General features: G+C 45.3%; 1 protein-coding gene across 3 annotated transcripts in view; it reads left to right on the top strand.

The window, feature by feature from the left end:
- Nucleotides 1-18,699, top strand: part of CACNA1E (calcium voltage-gated channel subunit alpha1 E) — a 498,615-nt gene that overhangs the window by 241,532 nt on the left and 238,384 nt on the right. For all 3 annotated transcript variants that reach the window (XM_079980995.1, XM_079980994.1, XM_079980996.1), the window contains exons 6-7: nt 15,190-15,293; nt 17,668-17,820. In XM_079980995.1, coding sequence (XP_079837121.1) covers nt 15,190-15,293; nt 17,668-17,820 — 257 coding nt within the window. The remainder of the gene's footprint in view (nt 1-15,189; nt 15,294-17,667; nt 17,821-18,699) is intronic.

Below are 18,699 nucleotides of genomic sequence, written 5' to 3'. Positions count from 1 at the left end.
GCGGCTAACAAATATTATGAGTATTCAGAGAACAACTGGAGAATATTTTAGAGATGAACCAAAGATTCTTTAGAGCAACATTTTTCTGAATTCATGAGGTGGCGATGAAAGAGGGAAGTGAAAACCGCTGCCTAGTTGTGAGGAACTCTTAGCATTTTGGAGCAAAGAGCTCGCTGGGAGCGGTGGCTGTGTTTTTCTCTCTTAAACGTTGATCTACCATGGCAAACAGTGCCAAAGTTCCAAATCCTGTGAGTCACCTGTCAGGGAACTGACATCGGAGCGAGAGGTGGAGGCAAGGCTCCAAAGCGATGCAGGAGAGGGGACCAGCAGGGGGGAAGGAATTCAGTGCAACACCGGTAGAGAAGGGAGGGAGATGGAGGATTCGGAGAGAGGTCTCCAGGACCCTTCACCCGAGACTAGTGGGGAGAGCACGGACACGCCTCTGCATTCCCCTTACTTGCGCAGACGGGTTCTGCGCAGGGAAAGTAGGAGGAGACTTGGTGTCAAACAGCTTTTATGCTAGAAGAGGTTCAAGAAACGCCCACTGACGGATTCTGCAAGTGATTGACCGGCCACGGAGTGTGGGCTGTCAGCCAAGGCACGGTTGGCCAGGCAATCTAACCAAAACTGAAGGCAACTTACGCACAAGTAACCCCTTACAACCATTACATCACCACACCCCCCTGTGTTGCCTGTTCAAATGATGGCTGCTGCATCAAGTAGTGACATTCTAGGGATGGCGGAAAGGAAAGGTGGGGATCTCAGGAGTCGTCACCTGGTACTCGATCTCAGAAGTAAAAGGCAAATTCTGTGATCCATGACATGATAACTACTGATGATAATAACCACTAATAGCCCAATCCCAGGCACAGTTAGGTGTGCCAGTTCCCCTGAAAACAATGGCTTAAGTGCCACTAACTCAACATAGAACCAGGCCGCCAGTCTTGGCTGTGTACCTATCTGACACAGGCTCTCTCTATAATCCGGTGTGTCATATAATTAAAGATGGTGGGAGGTAGGAACGAGAGCCAAAGAGGCCCTTGAATACAAAAATCCTATTTGGAAGCTATTTGGACTGACGCCAGAGGTGGCAGATATCCAGTTCCCCTCCCTGTGTAGCCTGATCCTGGTGTTTCTCTTCTCAGGATTATTCTCATTTTTTTTTGTTACTCAGGTGGTGGTTTCATTTTTGTTTTGTTTTGTTTTTGAAAATCCGAACGTGGAAATGATTTGTTGGGGAATGGAGAAATCCTAACAGGCTGGTATAGGCACGGATATGAGAGTTTTAGGAGCCGTCATGCAGCGGAAGAATCATTATGGGACGGAACATCTCAGGATATGGGTCGTGTGTTATGATGACTGGATGTTCCCATTTGATGTTTGGGGAAAACCTAACCACTCCCTGCACATGGAAATCTCCCAAGTCAAACATGTTTTCTTTTGAAGTGGAGGAATCTTCCAAATGACTTGGGTTGAAGATATCCTTAGAAACAACTTCCTCCCATAATTATCTCTCGAGACTCACTGAAGTTGTTTTCTCAGGCTTCGTTTTGCTGAGATGGTAAATCGGGTCCTCCCTAAAAGAGGGCACGTGTTGCGGTGAGACCTGGAGACCGACCTCCTGTGTTGTGGGTGGGTTGGATTTGTTAGCCACAAAACCCGATTGGTAGGTCCCTCGTTGTTGGGTTCAATCTGGCCAATGGGGCACAGTCTAAATGGATCGAGGGACCTATTTATGCCCATGCACGTGACCCAGAGCTTCCTCTATCGGCTCGTGCATTCGGAACACCCGCTCACCTCTCCCAAATTTTAGGGCATTGTGCGCTTGACCTTGCTATGCCGTTGTGTGTCGTCTGCCGTTTGGACAGGGGCACGGCAGGAATTTTCCCCACTTGGCTGATTGGCTGTTGCCATTTGAGTTTCGCCTGTCGTGTAGCAAATCATCAAAACTTGTAAGGCTGTGGATAGGCACTGGTTCAGGTGATAGGGATGGGTGAATGCACTTGTCATCCCTATGTGAAGGGTATTTCATTAAAGGAATCCAGGGACTCAACTGGTTTGGTCAACCCCTGAGAAGGGGTTGTACCCATGCCTGAGTACAGGGGGACATCTGGGTGGTGAACATAGTCTGTTTCCAGCTTTTCGGCTACCCAGGTGTTCACCCTTGGCTGACCTATGCTGGTGCCCTTGGTCAGCGCTGCCTGCAAACGTCCAGGTTTCTTATTCCTTACCAATTTTCTCATACTCCATCAATCCATCTTTGAAAGAGGACTTCTTCTGGGTCTGCATCTACATGGATTGCTTCTCTATAATCTTTTCCCCAGCCCACTCCTCTCCATATTTTGTGACATGCATAATCCACCCACCACAAAGAGTCACACTTTATTGTATTAATCATCATCAGCTTTTATCTGCTCTTAGCTCAATTGTATCCTATTCTGTAGCTGGATTGTGAACAAAATGACTTCTGACATTGTTTCGAAACTATCCTTCTTAGCTGTATTTTTAAGTGTGGCTCAAAACACAGGTTCCAAGGCCGGGCCTTTAATTGGTTTCTATGTAAATGGGAAAGGACTGTGTGGGGCAGGCTTCAGATTTGAACCTTTTCCCAAGGACTATGGGACATCTATGCTGACAACAAAACAATTGTTTCTCAGCCAGCTACATCTAAAATTGCTCATGTTTTTTTTCAAATGAAAGTGTATTGGCCTTCCTGACTGGCTATACATGGAAATGCCTGAGACGTTTCTCAGGTCCTGTGCTCTCAGTTTCTGTTCTACATTACAAGCATCAGTCTGCTGCATGGTTTCCCTCTCCAAAACCAAACAAAACATTTTGTAATAAAGTTGCTTTTGTTATACATCCTGTGCATCCTTCTCTTCATGATACTTCATGACACTTCTCATAGAAGTGTGCATAAACTGGCCACCTTTCTTTCTGGAAAAAAGGCACCCATAGGACCCCTGTCTGGAATGTGTGGCCTGTTGAGGGGAGTGGTGTGCTGCCCCTTGCCCACCTCCCTTGCCCACTGTTGGGGGTTGGCAATGGTACAGGACAAATCCCCCTGCAACTTATTTAGCTCCTGGCCAAGGACCTGGCTTTCTGCATGTTAAGGAAATGTCAAGGGCATCCTGATCAAATTTGCAGATGACACCAAACTGGGAGGGGTGGCTAACATCCCAGAGGACAGGATCACACTTCAAAACGACCTTGACAGATTAGAGAACTGGGCCAAAACAAACAAGATGAATTTTAACAGGGAGAAATGTAAAGTATTGCACTTGGGCAAAAAAAATGAGAGGCACAAATACAAGATGGGTGACACCTGGCTTGAGAGCAGTACATGTGAAAAGGATCTAGGAGTCTTGGTTGACCACAAACTTGACATGAGCCAACAGTGTGACGCGGCAGCTAAAAAAGCCAGTGCAATTCTGGGCTGCATCAATAGGAGTATAGCATCTAGATCAAGGGAAGTAATAGTGCCACTGTATTCTGCTCTGGTCAGACCTCACCTGGAGTACTGTGTCCAGTTCTGGGCACCACAGTTCAAGAAGGACACTGACAAACTGGAACGTGTCCAGAGGAGGGCAACCAAAATGGTCAAAGGCCTGGAAACGATGCCTTATGAGGAACGGCTAAGGGAGCTGGGCATGTTTAGCCTGGAGAAGAGGAGGTTAAGGGGTGATATGATAGCCATGTTCAAATATATAAAAGGATGTCACATAGAGGAGGGAGAAAGGTTGTTTTCTGCTGCTCCAGAGAAGCGGACACGGAGCAATGGATCCAAACTACAAGAAAGAAGATTCCACCTAAACATTAGGAAGAACTTCCTGACAGTAAGAGCTGTTTGACAGTGGAATTTGCTGCCAAGGAGTGTGGTGGAGTCTCCTTCTTTGGAGGTCTTTAAGCAGAGGCTTGACAACCATATGTCAGGAGTGCTCTGATGGTGTTTCCTGCTTGGCAGGGAGTTGGACTTGATGGCCCTTGTGGTCTCTTTCAACTCTATGATTCTATGATTCTATGTAGGGTTGCCATACATCCAGGAATTCCTCAATATCCTCCTAATGCCCATCTGGGGGTATTTTACATTTTAAAGCAAATGTCCTGGATTTGGGGTTTAAATTTTTGTGTGTGTGCACGCAGGCAGCTCTGATTCTGGCTCTGGCATTGGCTTAGTATAAACTCACGAGCTCCTGGAAATGGGCTCGCGGGCACTTCGCTCTTTCCTGAGCCTTTTCATTACTGCGTTGTAGCTTAGCACCTAGCCCAAACCCAGCTTTACAGTTCAGCTCTCCCAAGCTAACCAAGAGGCAAAAACCAAGAGCAAACCTTGGTTAGAGCTTATGGTTAGTCTGGAGAGGGCTAAATCAGGAGCCCATTTTCAGCCGACTTTTTAAGTCAAACCTTGGTTTAGCATGGTGCAACAGCAAAAGTGACTGTGAGCCTGCCTGCTCATCTGTTTGTGCTAAACCACACCTTGGTTTAGTGTGCATTGTGAACCACGAATATGCAAATGTATCATTTGCATTATAGTTCTGAACATCAAGGAAAAGGGATTACAACTTGGTAAATTTATTTTCATGGCAGAAATATTTGTGGTAAAGGTAAAGGTAAAGGTACCCCTGCCCGTACGGGCCAGTCTTGACAGACTCTGGGGTTGTGCGCCCATCTCACTTAAGAGGCCAGGGGCCAGCGCTGTCCGGAGACACTTCCGGGTCACGTGGCCAGCGTGACATCGCTGCTCTGGCGAGCCAGAGCCGCACACGGAAACGCCGTTTACCTTCCCGCTGGTAAGCGGTCCCTATTTATCTACTTGCACCTGGAGGTGCTTTCGAACTGCTAGGTTGGCAGGCGCTGGGACCGAGCAGCGGGAGCGCACCCCGCCGCAGGGATTCGAACCGCCGACCTTTCGATCGGCAAGCCCTAGGCGCTGAGGCTTTAACCCACAGCGCCACCTGCGTCCCATTATTTGTGGTAGAAAGTATATTTGTGGTAGAAAGTATAAAGTTGCCAACAGGTGGCAAGTGGGTTCAGGGACATCATTTAGGGAGGGATGTAGGGTAAGGTTACCAGACGTCCCCGTTTCCTGGGGACAGTCCCTGGATTTACAAAAATCCATCTATTTAGTAGGAAGTTGAAAAGTGTCCCCGGATTCATTGAAAAAAAACTGGTAACCTTAATGTAGGGCAGTTGTTTCCACCTGGATGACCATGTACAATTGATTTTTGTGAGAATCACATTTGTGTCTGGTTGTTGTGAAATAACCACAAGAACACTTTAAAAAATACACTTGTTTTGACGTTTCATTTTGAGCAGCCGTGTTAATTTGTGGTTATTGATATTATCAGCTTCACACTTTCAAGCATAGCTTTATGACCATGAAGGTTAGAAACTTGCTGAACAAATTTTTGGAAGCTGTATTTGCAAGTCAAATGCCACAGTTTGTGGCTGTCTGGGACTCCCATAGACTTAGAGCACACTGCACACAAACACACACACACACACAGAGCCCTGCTTGTATGGAGCTTTTGGCAAGCGTTTTCAGCAAAGGCCAACCGACAAGAACCTCAGCCACAGTCAACTTTCTGGTTAACCTAATGATGGATGGACTAACTATACCTTTCCATTTGCCCCTTTCAAATTTGTCATAATAAACAGGAGGAGAAGAGGGGGAACAAATCTGTTGCCACAGCTTCTTCGGTTGATGTGAAAGAGTTTCTCCTGTCTTGGTATCCAAGGAAACGGAACTCTTGTTTCTGAACGGAGCCAGATTTTTATCCAACTGTATACTGCGGAGAGGGAAATAAGAAGAAGAAGAAATAAAGGTGGTTAATTGCCCAGCAAGGGAGACATAGCCAAGAGCTGTGCTGGCCTGTAATTAGGTGAATTAGTAGAACAATGACCCAATTTTCTCTGGATTCTGGACGGCTGCGCAAAACTCAGAAAGGCTGCTTCCTATCTCTGCCTGACTCTGCTGGTGTCTGCGCTCTTCTGTTTTTGAATCTGGCAGATTTGACTTCCCTACATTTCTCATAAGCACCCTGTTTGGCAGAATGTCACCATGTCATATGATGACACCTGGAAGCCTACATTGCATCCGTGGTCTAGAAGGTCTTCCAGGGCAGGAAAATGTGCAGCTCTTGGTCAACTGCATTGCACTCTGGGTGTATCCAGACCAGTCAGTATTTTGTGGAAGGAATTCAAGTGCATACTAGAATTTAAATAAAGGTAAAGGGACCCCTGACCATTAGGTCCAGTCGTGACTGACTCTGGGGTTGCGGTGCTCATCTAGCTTTATTGGCCGAGGGAGCCAGTGTACAGTTTCCGGGTCATGTGGCCAGCATGACTAAGCCGCTTCTGGCGAACCAGAGCAGCACACAGGAACGCCCTTTATCTTCCCGCCGGAGCGGTACCTATTTATCTACTTGCACTTTGATGTGCTTTCAAACTGCTAGTTTGGCAGGAACTAGAATTTTAGGTTTTTTCAATTAAAGGGAATCAACACGCTCTGCTGCCCCTGCACAATAAATCCACTTATTTAAATAGCAGTTTGTTTGTTTTTCAGTTTGGAAAGTGATGAGAAAATGCATTGAAAAGTGTGGGGTGAATGATTAGTGGGAAGAATCGTGAGCAAGCAAGTCAGGAGGAATGCTCATTGTCATATATCTAAGCAAATGAGAACAAGATGTTCAATAAAGACAGTAAGTAGTCTAAAATCCGTGTAAGCTTTGTGCAAGCCAACTGAGATAATGCTGACTTCTAAGGTTGTCCAGATGAGCTGCCTCTGTAGGTAGTCCTGCTTTTATAAAGTGTTCAGAAGCTTCTGCTGGTGCAGAACATCAGCAAAAGACCGCATACACATCCCTCCAGAGCATTTTATGCGAGTGATCCAGCATTCATGCTATCTCTCTGTTCTCTTGGAGGCCGTGCCGGATTTACGTATAAGCTAAACAATCTATAGCTTAGGGCCCCACTCTCTTGGGAGCCCCCCCGAAAAATTAAAGGAAAAAACACACTGGATGTACATTTCCAAAATATAAGATAAAAAACAAATAAAATAAAACCTACATTCAGCAGCAGTGTTTTGTGTTGTGTAGGCTCCTATGGTGTAAGTAATGGGCCTTGCCTGCTCCCTAAAATATCACTGGTTTGTTCATTTCTATATACAGTGATACCTTGGTTCTCAAACATAATCCGTTCCGGAAGTCTGCTCCAAAACCAAAGCGTTCCAAAACCAAGGCACACTTTCCCATAGAAAGTAATGCAAAACTGATTAATTGGTTCCAGACTTTTAAAAACTCCCAAAACATTGTATTTCACTATTAATATACTTCTTCTTAATTGTATTTCAGTTAAACAATTACTTTGAAAAAATACATATTTTGTTATTTGCAAATGGATTTAGATACCTATTAGGTCCATAAATTACCATGTAGCATATTTTTAACACAAAAACCAGCGACAATTTGTTGTTGACAAAAGACAGCTGGACATATAAAGGGCCCCATTACCTTCAGTAGCTCAGGGCCTCATCAAACCTAAATCCGGCCCTGCTTGGAGGCACAGTTCAAGATGCTTGAGTCCTGACACTCAGACACATTTAGGGTTCAATACATAGTGGTGTATTGAATACATATGGGATACATATGGGACACCAATACATATAGGGCGTGGGTGGTGCTGTGGGTTAAACCACAGAGCCTAGGTCTTGCCGATCAGAAGGTCGGAGGTTCGAATCCCCGCGACGGGGTGAGCTCCCGTTGCTTGGTCCTGCTCCTGCCAACCTAGCAGTTCGAAAGCACATCAAAGTGCAAGTAGAAAAATAGGTACCACTCTGGCGGGAAGGTGAATGGCATTTCCGTTCACTGCTCTGGTTCGCCAGAAGCGGCTTAGTCATGCTGGCAACATGTACGCCAGCTCCCTCGGCCAATAAAGCGAGATGAGTGCTGCACCCCCAGAGCCGTCCTCGACTGGACCTAATGGTCAGGGGTCCCTTTACCTTTACATAGTGGTGGCTTTAGAGGAGAAATGAAAAATGATATATGCTCCTGTTCCCATGTCATCCTGTACTTTGTGTGTGTATGTGTGTGTGTGTGTGGGTGGGTGTTTACACCCTACCCTTTTTCTACAGATATTACTGGCCTTTTTTGTGGCTTATCTTCACTGCTCCCCTCCTCTGAATGAGCTTCAGTCTCTGGGATCTGTTTGCCAACCTGGTAGAGTATGGTCCTCATCACAGCTGTTGTGACTTCTGCGCACTTCCCTTTTGCTAAACTCCTCCTGGCGGATCACTGCAGCTTTTTTACTGGCTTGCGACGTTGATGTCTTAAAGGAGCACGCACCTTCTGATTTGAAGAATATTAGTCTTGAGAAGTTGTCACTTGTTACCTGGGGAGAGACTTCTGCCTTCCCGGGGCTGTCTCCATGTTGGATTGATTGTGCCCTGCGGGAAGATTAAATTGATGCCATAAAGAAAAGTAGTAATTTTGAAGAGCAACGTCTCGACTGGTTTGGGAGCCTAGCATATAATTACACAGGACGGCAAATGGACTGGCGCAACTCTGTAGTGGCTTGGTGGTGGAAGGCTACTGTAAATGAGTATACCTGGTCCACAGAATTGGGTTTCTTACTCTTGTTCCACTTGGTGTCCCTTAATGACCTTCAGCGAAATTGTCGTCTGCACATTGCTTCTGCTCTCCCCTGAATACTCTGACCTTTGAAGCAGAGGATCTGTATGTTGTTCAGTGCAGAGGAATGAGATAGGGATGTTCTGGAGCAATTCCAGAGGCATGATTTGGCAAGGACCTGTTGATTTAGTTTTTTTTTTTATATAATAATATTTATTCAAAGTTTTAAAAGTTACAAAGAGAAAAAAACAATACAAAACACAAAAAGAAAAATAGAAAAATACAACAACAACTGAAAAAACAAAAAAGATAAAAAAAGAAAAATACATTCATTTAAAAAATAAAAAGAACTGATTAAACCTTTACATAACTTTCTTCCTTTACTTGTTTCCTTGACCTCCTCTCACCTCCCAATTTTGTATTCCAATTTAAATCGTTATTTCAGCAAATCCTTCTAACCTTATTTTCATTTAAGTAAATATAATATATTGTAATTTAACGTCTTCTCTTTCATCAATTTCATCAACTCATTTTTGCTTATTCCTTTATGTCATTTCTACCAAAACCACCTAATTTTATTTTTCCAACATCTTTCTAACAGTCCTTAATTTTACAATATTTTTGAAGATATGCTTTAAATTTTTTCCAATCTTCTTCCACCGACTCTTCTCCTTGGTCCCGGATTCTGCCAGTCATCTCAGCCAATTCCATATAGTCCATCACTTTTGTCTGCCATTCTTCTCGGGTGGGTAATTCTTGTGTCTTCCAATACTTTGCGATGAGTATTCTTGCTGCTGTTGTAGCATACATAAAAAAAGTTCTATCCTCCCTTCGCACCAATTGGCCGGACATGGACAGATGGCCATTCAACCCCTGCTTAAAAACCTCCACCACCTTCCAAGGGAGCCGTTCCACTGTCAAACAGCTCTTAGTGCCAGAAAATACTTCCTGATGCTTAGTTGGAATCTCCTTTCTTGTAGCTTGAAGCCATTGGTTCAGGTCCTACCTTCCAGAGCAGGAGAAAACAAGTGTGCTCCATCTTCCATGTGACAGCCCTTGAGATAGTTGAAGATGGCTGTCACATCTCCTCTCAGTTTCCTCTTATCTAGGCTAAGCATACCCAGTTCCCTCATAAGGTTTGCTTTCCAAACCTTTGGTCACCCTTCTTTGTACAGGACTCCAAGTTGGATCTGGCCAAGGCAGAACAGAGCAGTGCTATTATTTCCCTTGATCTGGACACTATATGGAACACTAGTTTCTCTTAGGCGATTCTTGTTCATCAACATTGTATGACTCAAAAAGGGAGTCCAATTTTCCAGAGCCCTACAGCACAGTCCTATGCATATTTACTCAGAAATAAATTCCCCTGCGATTTAGAAGGCCTTACTCAAGTGTGTTACTCAGACATACTTTTCTTCCCACATGCTTGAACTGTCTGCATAACATCTTTATAGCTTTTACATAACTACAGTGTCTCGTCATATAATTGGCTACGCACAAATTTGTTGCTATTAGCAAATGAATGAAAAGACTTTTTGCAAACACAACATTACATATCTTTCCAACCACCATTCAGCATTAATTTTTGGAATAAAATAGACTTTCTCCACATCATTTCCAACAAACCCCATTACCTTTTTTTACATATATATCTAATTTACACTGGTTATATACCATTTATTCTTTTTTTCCTCTTAGCAAACAATATAACATATATTGGTCTTAACACTAAAGACCCAACCTCCCGTCTATTCCATATTTCGATTTCATAATACTTATTGCCAATACACACTTTTATCATAATTAAACTTATTCTTAATATATCTAATTTCGTATATCTACCTTGCAACTATTACTGAAGTTCCTCGAATGCTGCAACAGAATTTAAACTACTATATTTATTTTTCAGATATTCTTTGAAAACCTCCCATTTCGAAACTAATTCCTGTTTTGATTTATTTTTTATTTTTATTCTTTATTCTTTATATACCATTTATTCAATAATCTTATCTTTAACTTCCCAGAGAGAAGCACTCTCAATAATGGAGTCCGCCTTCATTAGTTCTGTTTCTTAATCCTGCTCCCTTTTGATGTACTGACAAACCCATAAACACCTGTACAGTTTTGAAATCCAACCTTTATAATATATTACAGCTCAATCCTACACATTGTCTACTCAGAGTAAGACCTGTTGGGTTCAGTGGGATTTATTCCCTATTAATAATAATGATTGATTGATTGATTAAATCCTTCACCCATAGATCTCAGGGCAGTTCACAAAAAAGATAAAAAACACAAAATACATAATAAAAAACAATGACAATAACACTGTGTGGAGATTGTTGTGCATGTAAAGGTATGTTCATAATCGAACCCCCACCTGCAGCCCAAACACAGGTGCAAAAAGGACCCTCATCAAGTCCCTTTTTACCTTGTTAAAATGTGTGTGAACATGATGAACATTCTCATTCGCAGATTTTATGAGTTTTCTTTGCTTAGCTTTACATGCAATTTTGCATATGTTACAAATTCTCCCCGATCAATAACGTCTGAAAATGTGTCTAATCAGCAATCTGTTCTTGTATGCATTTCTCCCTTGATCTAAAATGAAGAATAAATATAAAACTAATAGATAAACGTTGACACTGGAGAAATCCACGATCAACAAAGCAATCAACAAGTATTCAACAAAGATTTCCATCTTCTCTGTATTATAAGTGAATTTCTGAATCAAATTTGGAGCTCCTCTTTGGAGGGAACAATCAAAGGGAAGTAAAAGAAGATAGAAAGAAAGAAAGAAAGAGGCTCGTTAAGAGTTGCAAAATTTTCCAGGTGGCTTCTGCACATTCCTACCATCTGCCAGCTGCAGAGTCCCCCTGCCCGGTGCGCATTAACTAAGAGGGGTAAAGGAATGGACACAACAACTGGCTGGGATTGAAAATGACCACAACTTTATGGATTCCAGATGTAGGTAAAGCCCTATGCAACTTCACCCACACCCGGACTGGATGAAAGACCATAGGATTCCGCCCAAGGCCTAAACCGCCAAGTTGTGACTAGTGGTATGAGGAAGACAAAATCTGCAGTTTAGGGGAACTTTCTTCTCAGCGCTGAATACGGCAATATTCAGAAAACCACAGCAGATCCCTGTAGGATGAAAAGGAAATGGTTAATGCAATAATCAACTATTAGGGAGGGAGAGTTCTGGGTGGGCGACGCTCCCGGCCTACTGGACTGCAGAGTGAGCTTCGGCCAGCTGGTGAGCGGACCTGAGTGAAGCCAGTGACTCTCAGGTCTGCTCACCAAAACTACACCCCCTGGGACATCGCGAATTGGCCCATTTGAATGGATGGGTGTCAGGTGGCTGTCAGTGGCTTCCGGCTGGTTGCCAGGAACGTACAAAGACAAGGGAATGTTTCTTACTCTCCTCTTTTTATTCAGTACAGTGGTACCTCTGGTTACGTACTTAATTCATTCCGGAGGTCCGTTCTTAACCTGAAACTGTTTTTAACCTGAAGCACCAATTTAGCTAATGGGGCTTACCGCTGCCACCGCACTGCAGTTGCACGATTTCTTTCTCATCCTGAAGCAAAGTTCTTAACCCGAGGTAATATTTCTGGGTTAGCAGAATCTGTAACCTGAAGCGTATGTAACCTGAAACGTATGTAACCTGAGGTACCACTGTACTTACACAGAGAGGCTATAGAACCCAGCCTCTTGAATAATGGCGTTGTCCAAAATGAATCTCCACCCCCCCCATCTCTCCCACTTCCTCATTCGTCATTCTCATCGTCTCTCCTATGGGTCCTGCTATGGGTCCTCTGTCTTTGAGCTCTTTGCTCTCCTACTTTCAAGGGTCTGGGATGCTCTCTAATAACAACTTGTCAGCCGGGTGTTGTCCGGGTTCTCCCATGATTTCGCAGCTTTTCCCCACATCCGCCTCTGAGCTGTGACCTCCCTCAAACCCCTGTTGTAAATCTAAACTGTTTTCCTCTTCCTCCTCCCTGGAAGGGTCAGGAAGGGGAGGCGTTTTCCACCATTCCTCCTCTGCTCGGTCCCTGACATTGGGTTTGGTGGGTACCCATGTGCCTCTGCGGCAGCGCAGGGCAACCATAATGGCCACAAACTGGAGGCAGCTGGAAAGGGACAAGGATGGTAAGCGGCAATTGCAATAAAATTCCTACAAAGGCTAAGAGAGTCATTAAAGGTAAAGGGACCCCTGACCATTAGGTCCAGTCGTGGCCGACTCTGGGGTTGCAGCGTTCATCTCACTTTATTGGCCAAGGGAGCCGGTGTACAGCTTCCAGGTCATGTGGCCAGCATGACTAAGCCGCTTCTGGCGAACCAGAGCAGCGCATGGAAACACTGTTTACCTTCCCGCCAGAGTGGTACCTATTTATCTACTTGCAGTTTGAGGTGCTTTCAAACTGCGAGGTTGGCAGAAACAGGGACCGAGCAACGGGAGCTCACCCCGTCGCGGGGATTCGAATTGGCGACCTTCTGATTGGCAAGTCCTAGGCTCTGTGGTTTAACCCACAGCGCCACCTGCTTAATGCAGTCATTAGGTGTACTATATAAATAGGTTCTTGGTATGAGCTTTCGTGTGCATGCACACTATGCACACGAAAGCTCATACCAAGAACTAACTTAGTTGGTCTTTAAGGTGCTACTGGAAGGAATTTTTTTTGTTTTGACTATGGCAGACCAACACGGCTACCTATCTGTATATAAATAGGGTTAGGGCTGACAATGTGTCAGTGGTATACATTCTGTGTTAGAGTAGTATAGGCAAAATAGCAAATCCCCAGCCTTAGGAAATTAAACAATATAAATGATATGTGTGTATTAGAACTGAGTTGCAATTTATTAAACATTTTTTTCTCAGATACCTTTTATTATTTTTCTTGCCACCACCCAGCACCTGCCATTTTCCACCCACAATGCCCCAGAAGCAGTGTTTTTTCCCCTGGGGGCACGCAGGGGTACGCATACCCCTAAACATTTTGTGAATCTCAGTTTGGCCTCCTCAAGGGGCAGTATTTCAATATGAGTAGGAAAATGAGAGTACCCCTAAACATTTTTTTTTAGAAAAAAAAAAACACTGTCCAGAAGGATGCTAGGTCAAAAGCCATGGGGAGGATGGAATGGGGAGTTTGTCTATAACAACATAGTTACTGCTACTGTCCCTTCCAGAACAGGAAGGAAGCAAAGGAACAGAATGGAAAAATGAAAAAGATGGCACTTTTGCCACTGCTAATGAGCCCCACCCCTGAGAAACTGTGGGGTGATTTCTCTCTCCCTAGAGAAAATTTGGGAATTTCTCTGCCCACAAATAAGATGGGGATTTTTTTTGAGGCTATTTGCGCACGGCTGCCTGTACCTTTTGACCTGCCTCAGAAACTCTATCGAGATGCCTGCCTGATAAAGGAAGTGAAAGTAGCAAGAACACAGACACAAGGGCCTTTTCAGTGGTGGCCCCACAATTGCAGGATGCGATTCTCTGGGCATCAGAACAGCTCCATCACTTTCAGGTTTGAAGCTAACCTTAGAATCCCCTATCTTAGAGGCCTTTAGCAAACTTTAGCAGCTAATTAGTTGTGAGTGCCAAACCAATATCTCTGGCTGGTTTTGATAATTTTATATTTGTCAAATCTTGGTTTTGGCAGTGTTTTGAAATATTTTGAGGCTTTTGGAGTGTTCTAATAAGGTGCTAAATTGTGTTTCATTCTATGACACGTGACTCGCGAATTGCTCTGGGTTTGTTCGCTTTTCTTGGAAAGGAGGATGAGACTTTATGAAACAACTACATAAAACAAAACTCTGGGGCTCATAGTTTCCCAGCCAGCAGTTGTTGTCCCCCCCCCCCCCCTTTTGTTAAAATACAGAATTGAAAGTTGTACTTCCCATGGCTGCTTTTCAGGTTTTTTGGTATTTTTAAGAGTGCAAAGAATGTGGTGTGCATGTGACCCTACATTTTAACAGTTGGGGAGACAGCAGAGGGAGTATACAGAGAGAAGGGGAAGAGATAGGCCAACCTAAAACATCTTTTTAAAAATCATCATTATGGTCAGATGCAGTTACAATTGGTACTTAAGCTCTGCCTTGGCTCGGGATGAAGACAGGTAATGCCAGAGGCTTTGCGGAACAGGGGGAGCACAGCCCTGTTTCTCTCTTTTCCTGGAGAGAGCTCTGAGGCCTGGGGGGTCACACCGTCCATGCCCCCCACCCTCATCTCCCAGTTCAAGTCCCCCCTCGTGCAGAGGAACCGGTTGAGCCCGTGAGTGCTGGTACGGATGCAAGGCTGGCTGGATCAGGCTGAGCTGGAAAATGTGAGTCTCAGCACCAGTGTGCATCATTTAATTGCTGCTCAGCTTAAGGATGCTAAGTTTAGAAATGGCTGTTGACTCACAGCGGAGGGTAAGGTGCACCAGTTCTGGCTGTCAGGTGCCTGGTGTGCGGAACGCCCCCTCCTGCAAGCAGGCAGGCAGGCAGGCAGGCAGGCAGGCATATGTGCATTGCCCGAGATCTATGTTTAGTAACTTTTCTTCTTGTTTGTCTCCAGTATCCTCGCCACAGCAGGGACCCATTTCAACACCCATGTGGACCTGAGGACGCTGCGGGCAGTGCGAGTGCTCAGACCCTTGAAGCTTGTCTCAGGCATTCCTAGTAAGCGTCTTGTTTCTCCCCATCCCTCCCTCCCTCCTTCCCTCCTGCTTCCTAGCTGAGCAGCATTGGTGTTTACAGCGTGAATCCTTCATTTCCTGCTGTGCTGTTCGCAGAAGTGCCTTACGCAGCCAGGGGGAATTGCTGCAGGAGATGCTGTGCAAGAAAGTCCCGGGATCACACATTCTGGGATGTTGCATATGGGGTGATTGCTAAAAACTGGGTTGCCAGGTCTCATGAACCTGAGGCCCTCGGAGGAGCCTAGCGGGCAGGAGCTTAATGGTTGCGTGTGGAGGTCCCCAAGCCACCCCTCAAAATAATTCACACATCACACATAATTTTAGTTTAAGGTTTTTGGCATAAAAATTAAACAACTTTATTTTTTTAGTTTAAGGTTTTTGGCATAAAAAAAACACAACTTTATTGAAGCAACTTTATTGAAGCAACTTTATTGACTATCTATCCCCCCGCCTGGGACAGAACTGACTTTCCGAACTCCCTCAGAAGCCAGTGAAGGGATAATAATATTGGGGATCAGTTGAGCTGAGCGTCAGTCCCTCACCGCTCACCCCATCTGCTCCCCAAGGCTTGCCGGCCCTGGTCCCATTTCAGGGTTTGGACAAAATCACGGCAAGCCCCAGGATTCCTTTAACGGAATTCCCTTCCACCACCATTGGAGGGGCAGGGGCCCAGCCTATCCTGACTCCTCCTCCACCAATTTTTATAACCAATGCCTAACCGCAACCTTACAAGTTGTGACGAATTGCTAAGTAGTAGGCAAAAACCAGATGCCACTAGCCAATCAGCCAAATTGCCAAATTCCTACTAGGCCCCTGCAGACGACCCCATAACAGGCAAAGCAAGGTCAACGGGAACACAGGGCGGGCGGGCGGGCGGGCGGGCGGGCGATCCAATGCACTCAGCGAAAGAGAAAGGAAAAGGCTAATTGCTCCAATATTTAAAACCTTTGGTCCCACCCACCCAATTTGCAACATACAATTTGACCCAGCAACCCGGTCAACCAATCGTTGCTTCAGGCACTAACCATTTAACCTGCCTGGCAACAGAGGTTTGGCCTGGTAGACCCCACCCTAACCCGTGCTCTCATTTAGGGGAGAACACGCTATGCTGGAAATGCCGCCTGGCGGACCAGAAAAATAATCCTGGCTGAAGATTAGGTGGGCTCCCACACTGGCTATGCCAACTAGTTCAGGGATGAAGTCTGAGAGACATGGGGGTGGAGCATACAGCAAACACACTTTATCAGGCTTGGCTCTGGAGATACACCATGCTGAGAATGCTATCTTCGTTTGTCCGGAGTGTGCATATCATCACCTCATGAGCCAGGTGGTGTGTATTACCCTGTCAAGTGGCAAGAACTTCACCACGCCTTGATCCACTTCCTCAGAAATCTTGGAAAGCAGGGGAGTGCCACACCTTAGTGGTCAAGACATTGCTACCAGCTCCAGTGGGCTGGGGGAATACATGGGGGAGGAAGTTGCAGAAGCCAGCAAGTGAATGAGCAGGCTGGTGTTGTTTGCTGAACTCTCCATCTTCTGTTTAAAAAACACTGCTTGGCTGGGCTGAGCAGCCAGGTCAGAGTTTTCATGGGCGTGCTTTGAATTCCATAGTTTATAAAACCACCGCTGAGTCAGCAGTCTGCAAGACAACCTGAGGATTGTGACGCTGCCTGGCTTGTTTGCACAAGCATCTTTCTCTTGTGCAAATACCTTTGTTGCATGGCACATCCATTGCCTCCTGCATCCCATAAGATGCTCTTAAGGGTGGTTCCAGTGGACAGCCCTTCCTTCTGCTAATGATTGTCCCATTGCTTTGCTACCAATTCTGTGATGTGTTTCCAGACCAGCACCTACTTTACTTTGCTTCCCTCGGGCTTTAGCACTGTGGTAGCCAGCTTTCCAGATAAGATTTTTTATAACCATTTCAGTCTTTGGGCTTATCCACACTTACCTTTTCCACTGCACTTTAAAGCTCTGTCCCTGAGCATACTTTATTTTTGCTCTGGAGCTTTTCCAGCAAAAAAAAATCCCACACTCCTTAAAGCTGGATTGAAGCAAATGGCAATATGCAGAAAACCTGAACTTGGGGAAAACTCTGGGCAAAAGACATGGAGTTTTAAAGCATGGAACTATGCCTGGAAAGTGCAGGGCAAAGGGGAAGTGTAGATAAGCCTTATATTGACTTCTTCATATTGTAATGGCTCTTCTTCCCTCTTCTCCTTCTCCTTCTCCTTCTCCTTCCTTCCATCCCTCCCTCCCTCCAGAGCTCCTACTTATAGGAGAGGAAAATTCTTCGACCGCATCTTGCAATGGTACTTCTGTTTTTAATTGCATTCTCCCCCTTTCTCTTCACCAAGGTTTACAGATTGTGCTCAAATCCATCATGAAGGCCATGGTGCCTCTCTTGCAGATCGGTCTCCTCCTCTTCTTCGCCATCCTGATGTTTGCAATCATTGGCCTGGAGTTCTACAGCGGAAAGCTTCACCGGGCTTGCTACGTAAACAATTCAGGTGAGGAACGTCCCATATCCCCTCTCCTTTTCCAGCTTAGTTCTAGCCTTTGACTTCTCAAGTGCTGCCATAGCAAACATAGGAAACCATCAGGGGCTTCCAGGGTGGCCACCATGGCACTGATTCGCCCCATGGGATGTGGCTCCTCCTCCGTTGCATCTTGGTGCCACTGCTGGTGGGAGGCTGCTTCGATTTTCCTTTCCTACCACAACAGGAGGAGGAGGTGAAGGAGTTGGCCACTGGAGTCGCACCATGCTCGTCTCTGTGCTTTTTGGACATTGGGGGGGATGGGACCCCCACCCCAAAAATGTTGCTGGGGGGGGGCAAAAGGGCTTGGCCCCCAGGAGCTGGTGCCCCTTCCCCAGACCTCTCACCCTAAAAGGCTCAAGGAAGATAACAATAGAAACATTGCCAGCAATAATAATAAAAATAATAACTTATTATTTATACCCCGCCCATCTGGCTCGGTTTCCCTAGCCACTCTGGACGGCTCCCAACAGAATATTAAATATACGATAAAAGATTAAACATTTAAAACTTCCCTAAACAGGGCTGCCTTCAAATGTCTACTAAAAGTCAGATAGTTGTTTATTTCCTTGACATCTGATGGGAGGGTGTTCCACAGGGTGGGCGCCACTGCCAAAAAGGCCCTCTGCCTGGTTCCCTGTAACCTCACTTTTCACAGTGAGGAAACTGCCAGAAGGCCCTCAGAGCTGGACCTCAGCTGAATGATGGGGGTGGAGACGCTCCTTCAGGTATACTGGACCGAGGCCATTTAGGGCTTTAAAGGCCAGCACCAACACTTTGAATTGTGCTCGGAAACGTACTGGGAGCCAATGTAGGTCTTTCAAGACCGGTGGTATGTGGTCTAAGTGGCCG

The sequence above is a fragment of the Podarcis cretensis genome, assembly GCF_951804945.1.
Source record: "Podarcis cretensis genome assembly, chromosome: 6".
Lineage (NCBI taxonomy): Eukaryota > Metazoa > Chordata > Lepidosauria > Squamata > Lacertidae > Podarcis > Podarcis cretensis.
The sequence above is the reverse complement of the archived record's forward strand: the minus strand, read 5'-3'. Positions and strand labels throughout refer to the sequence as shown.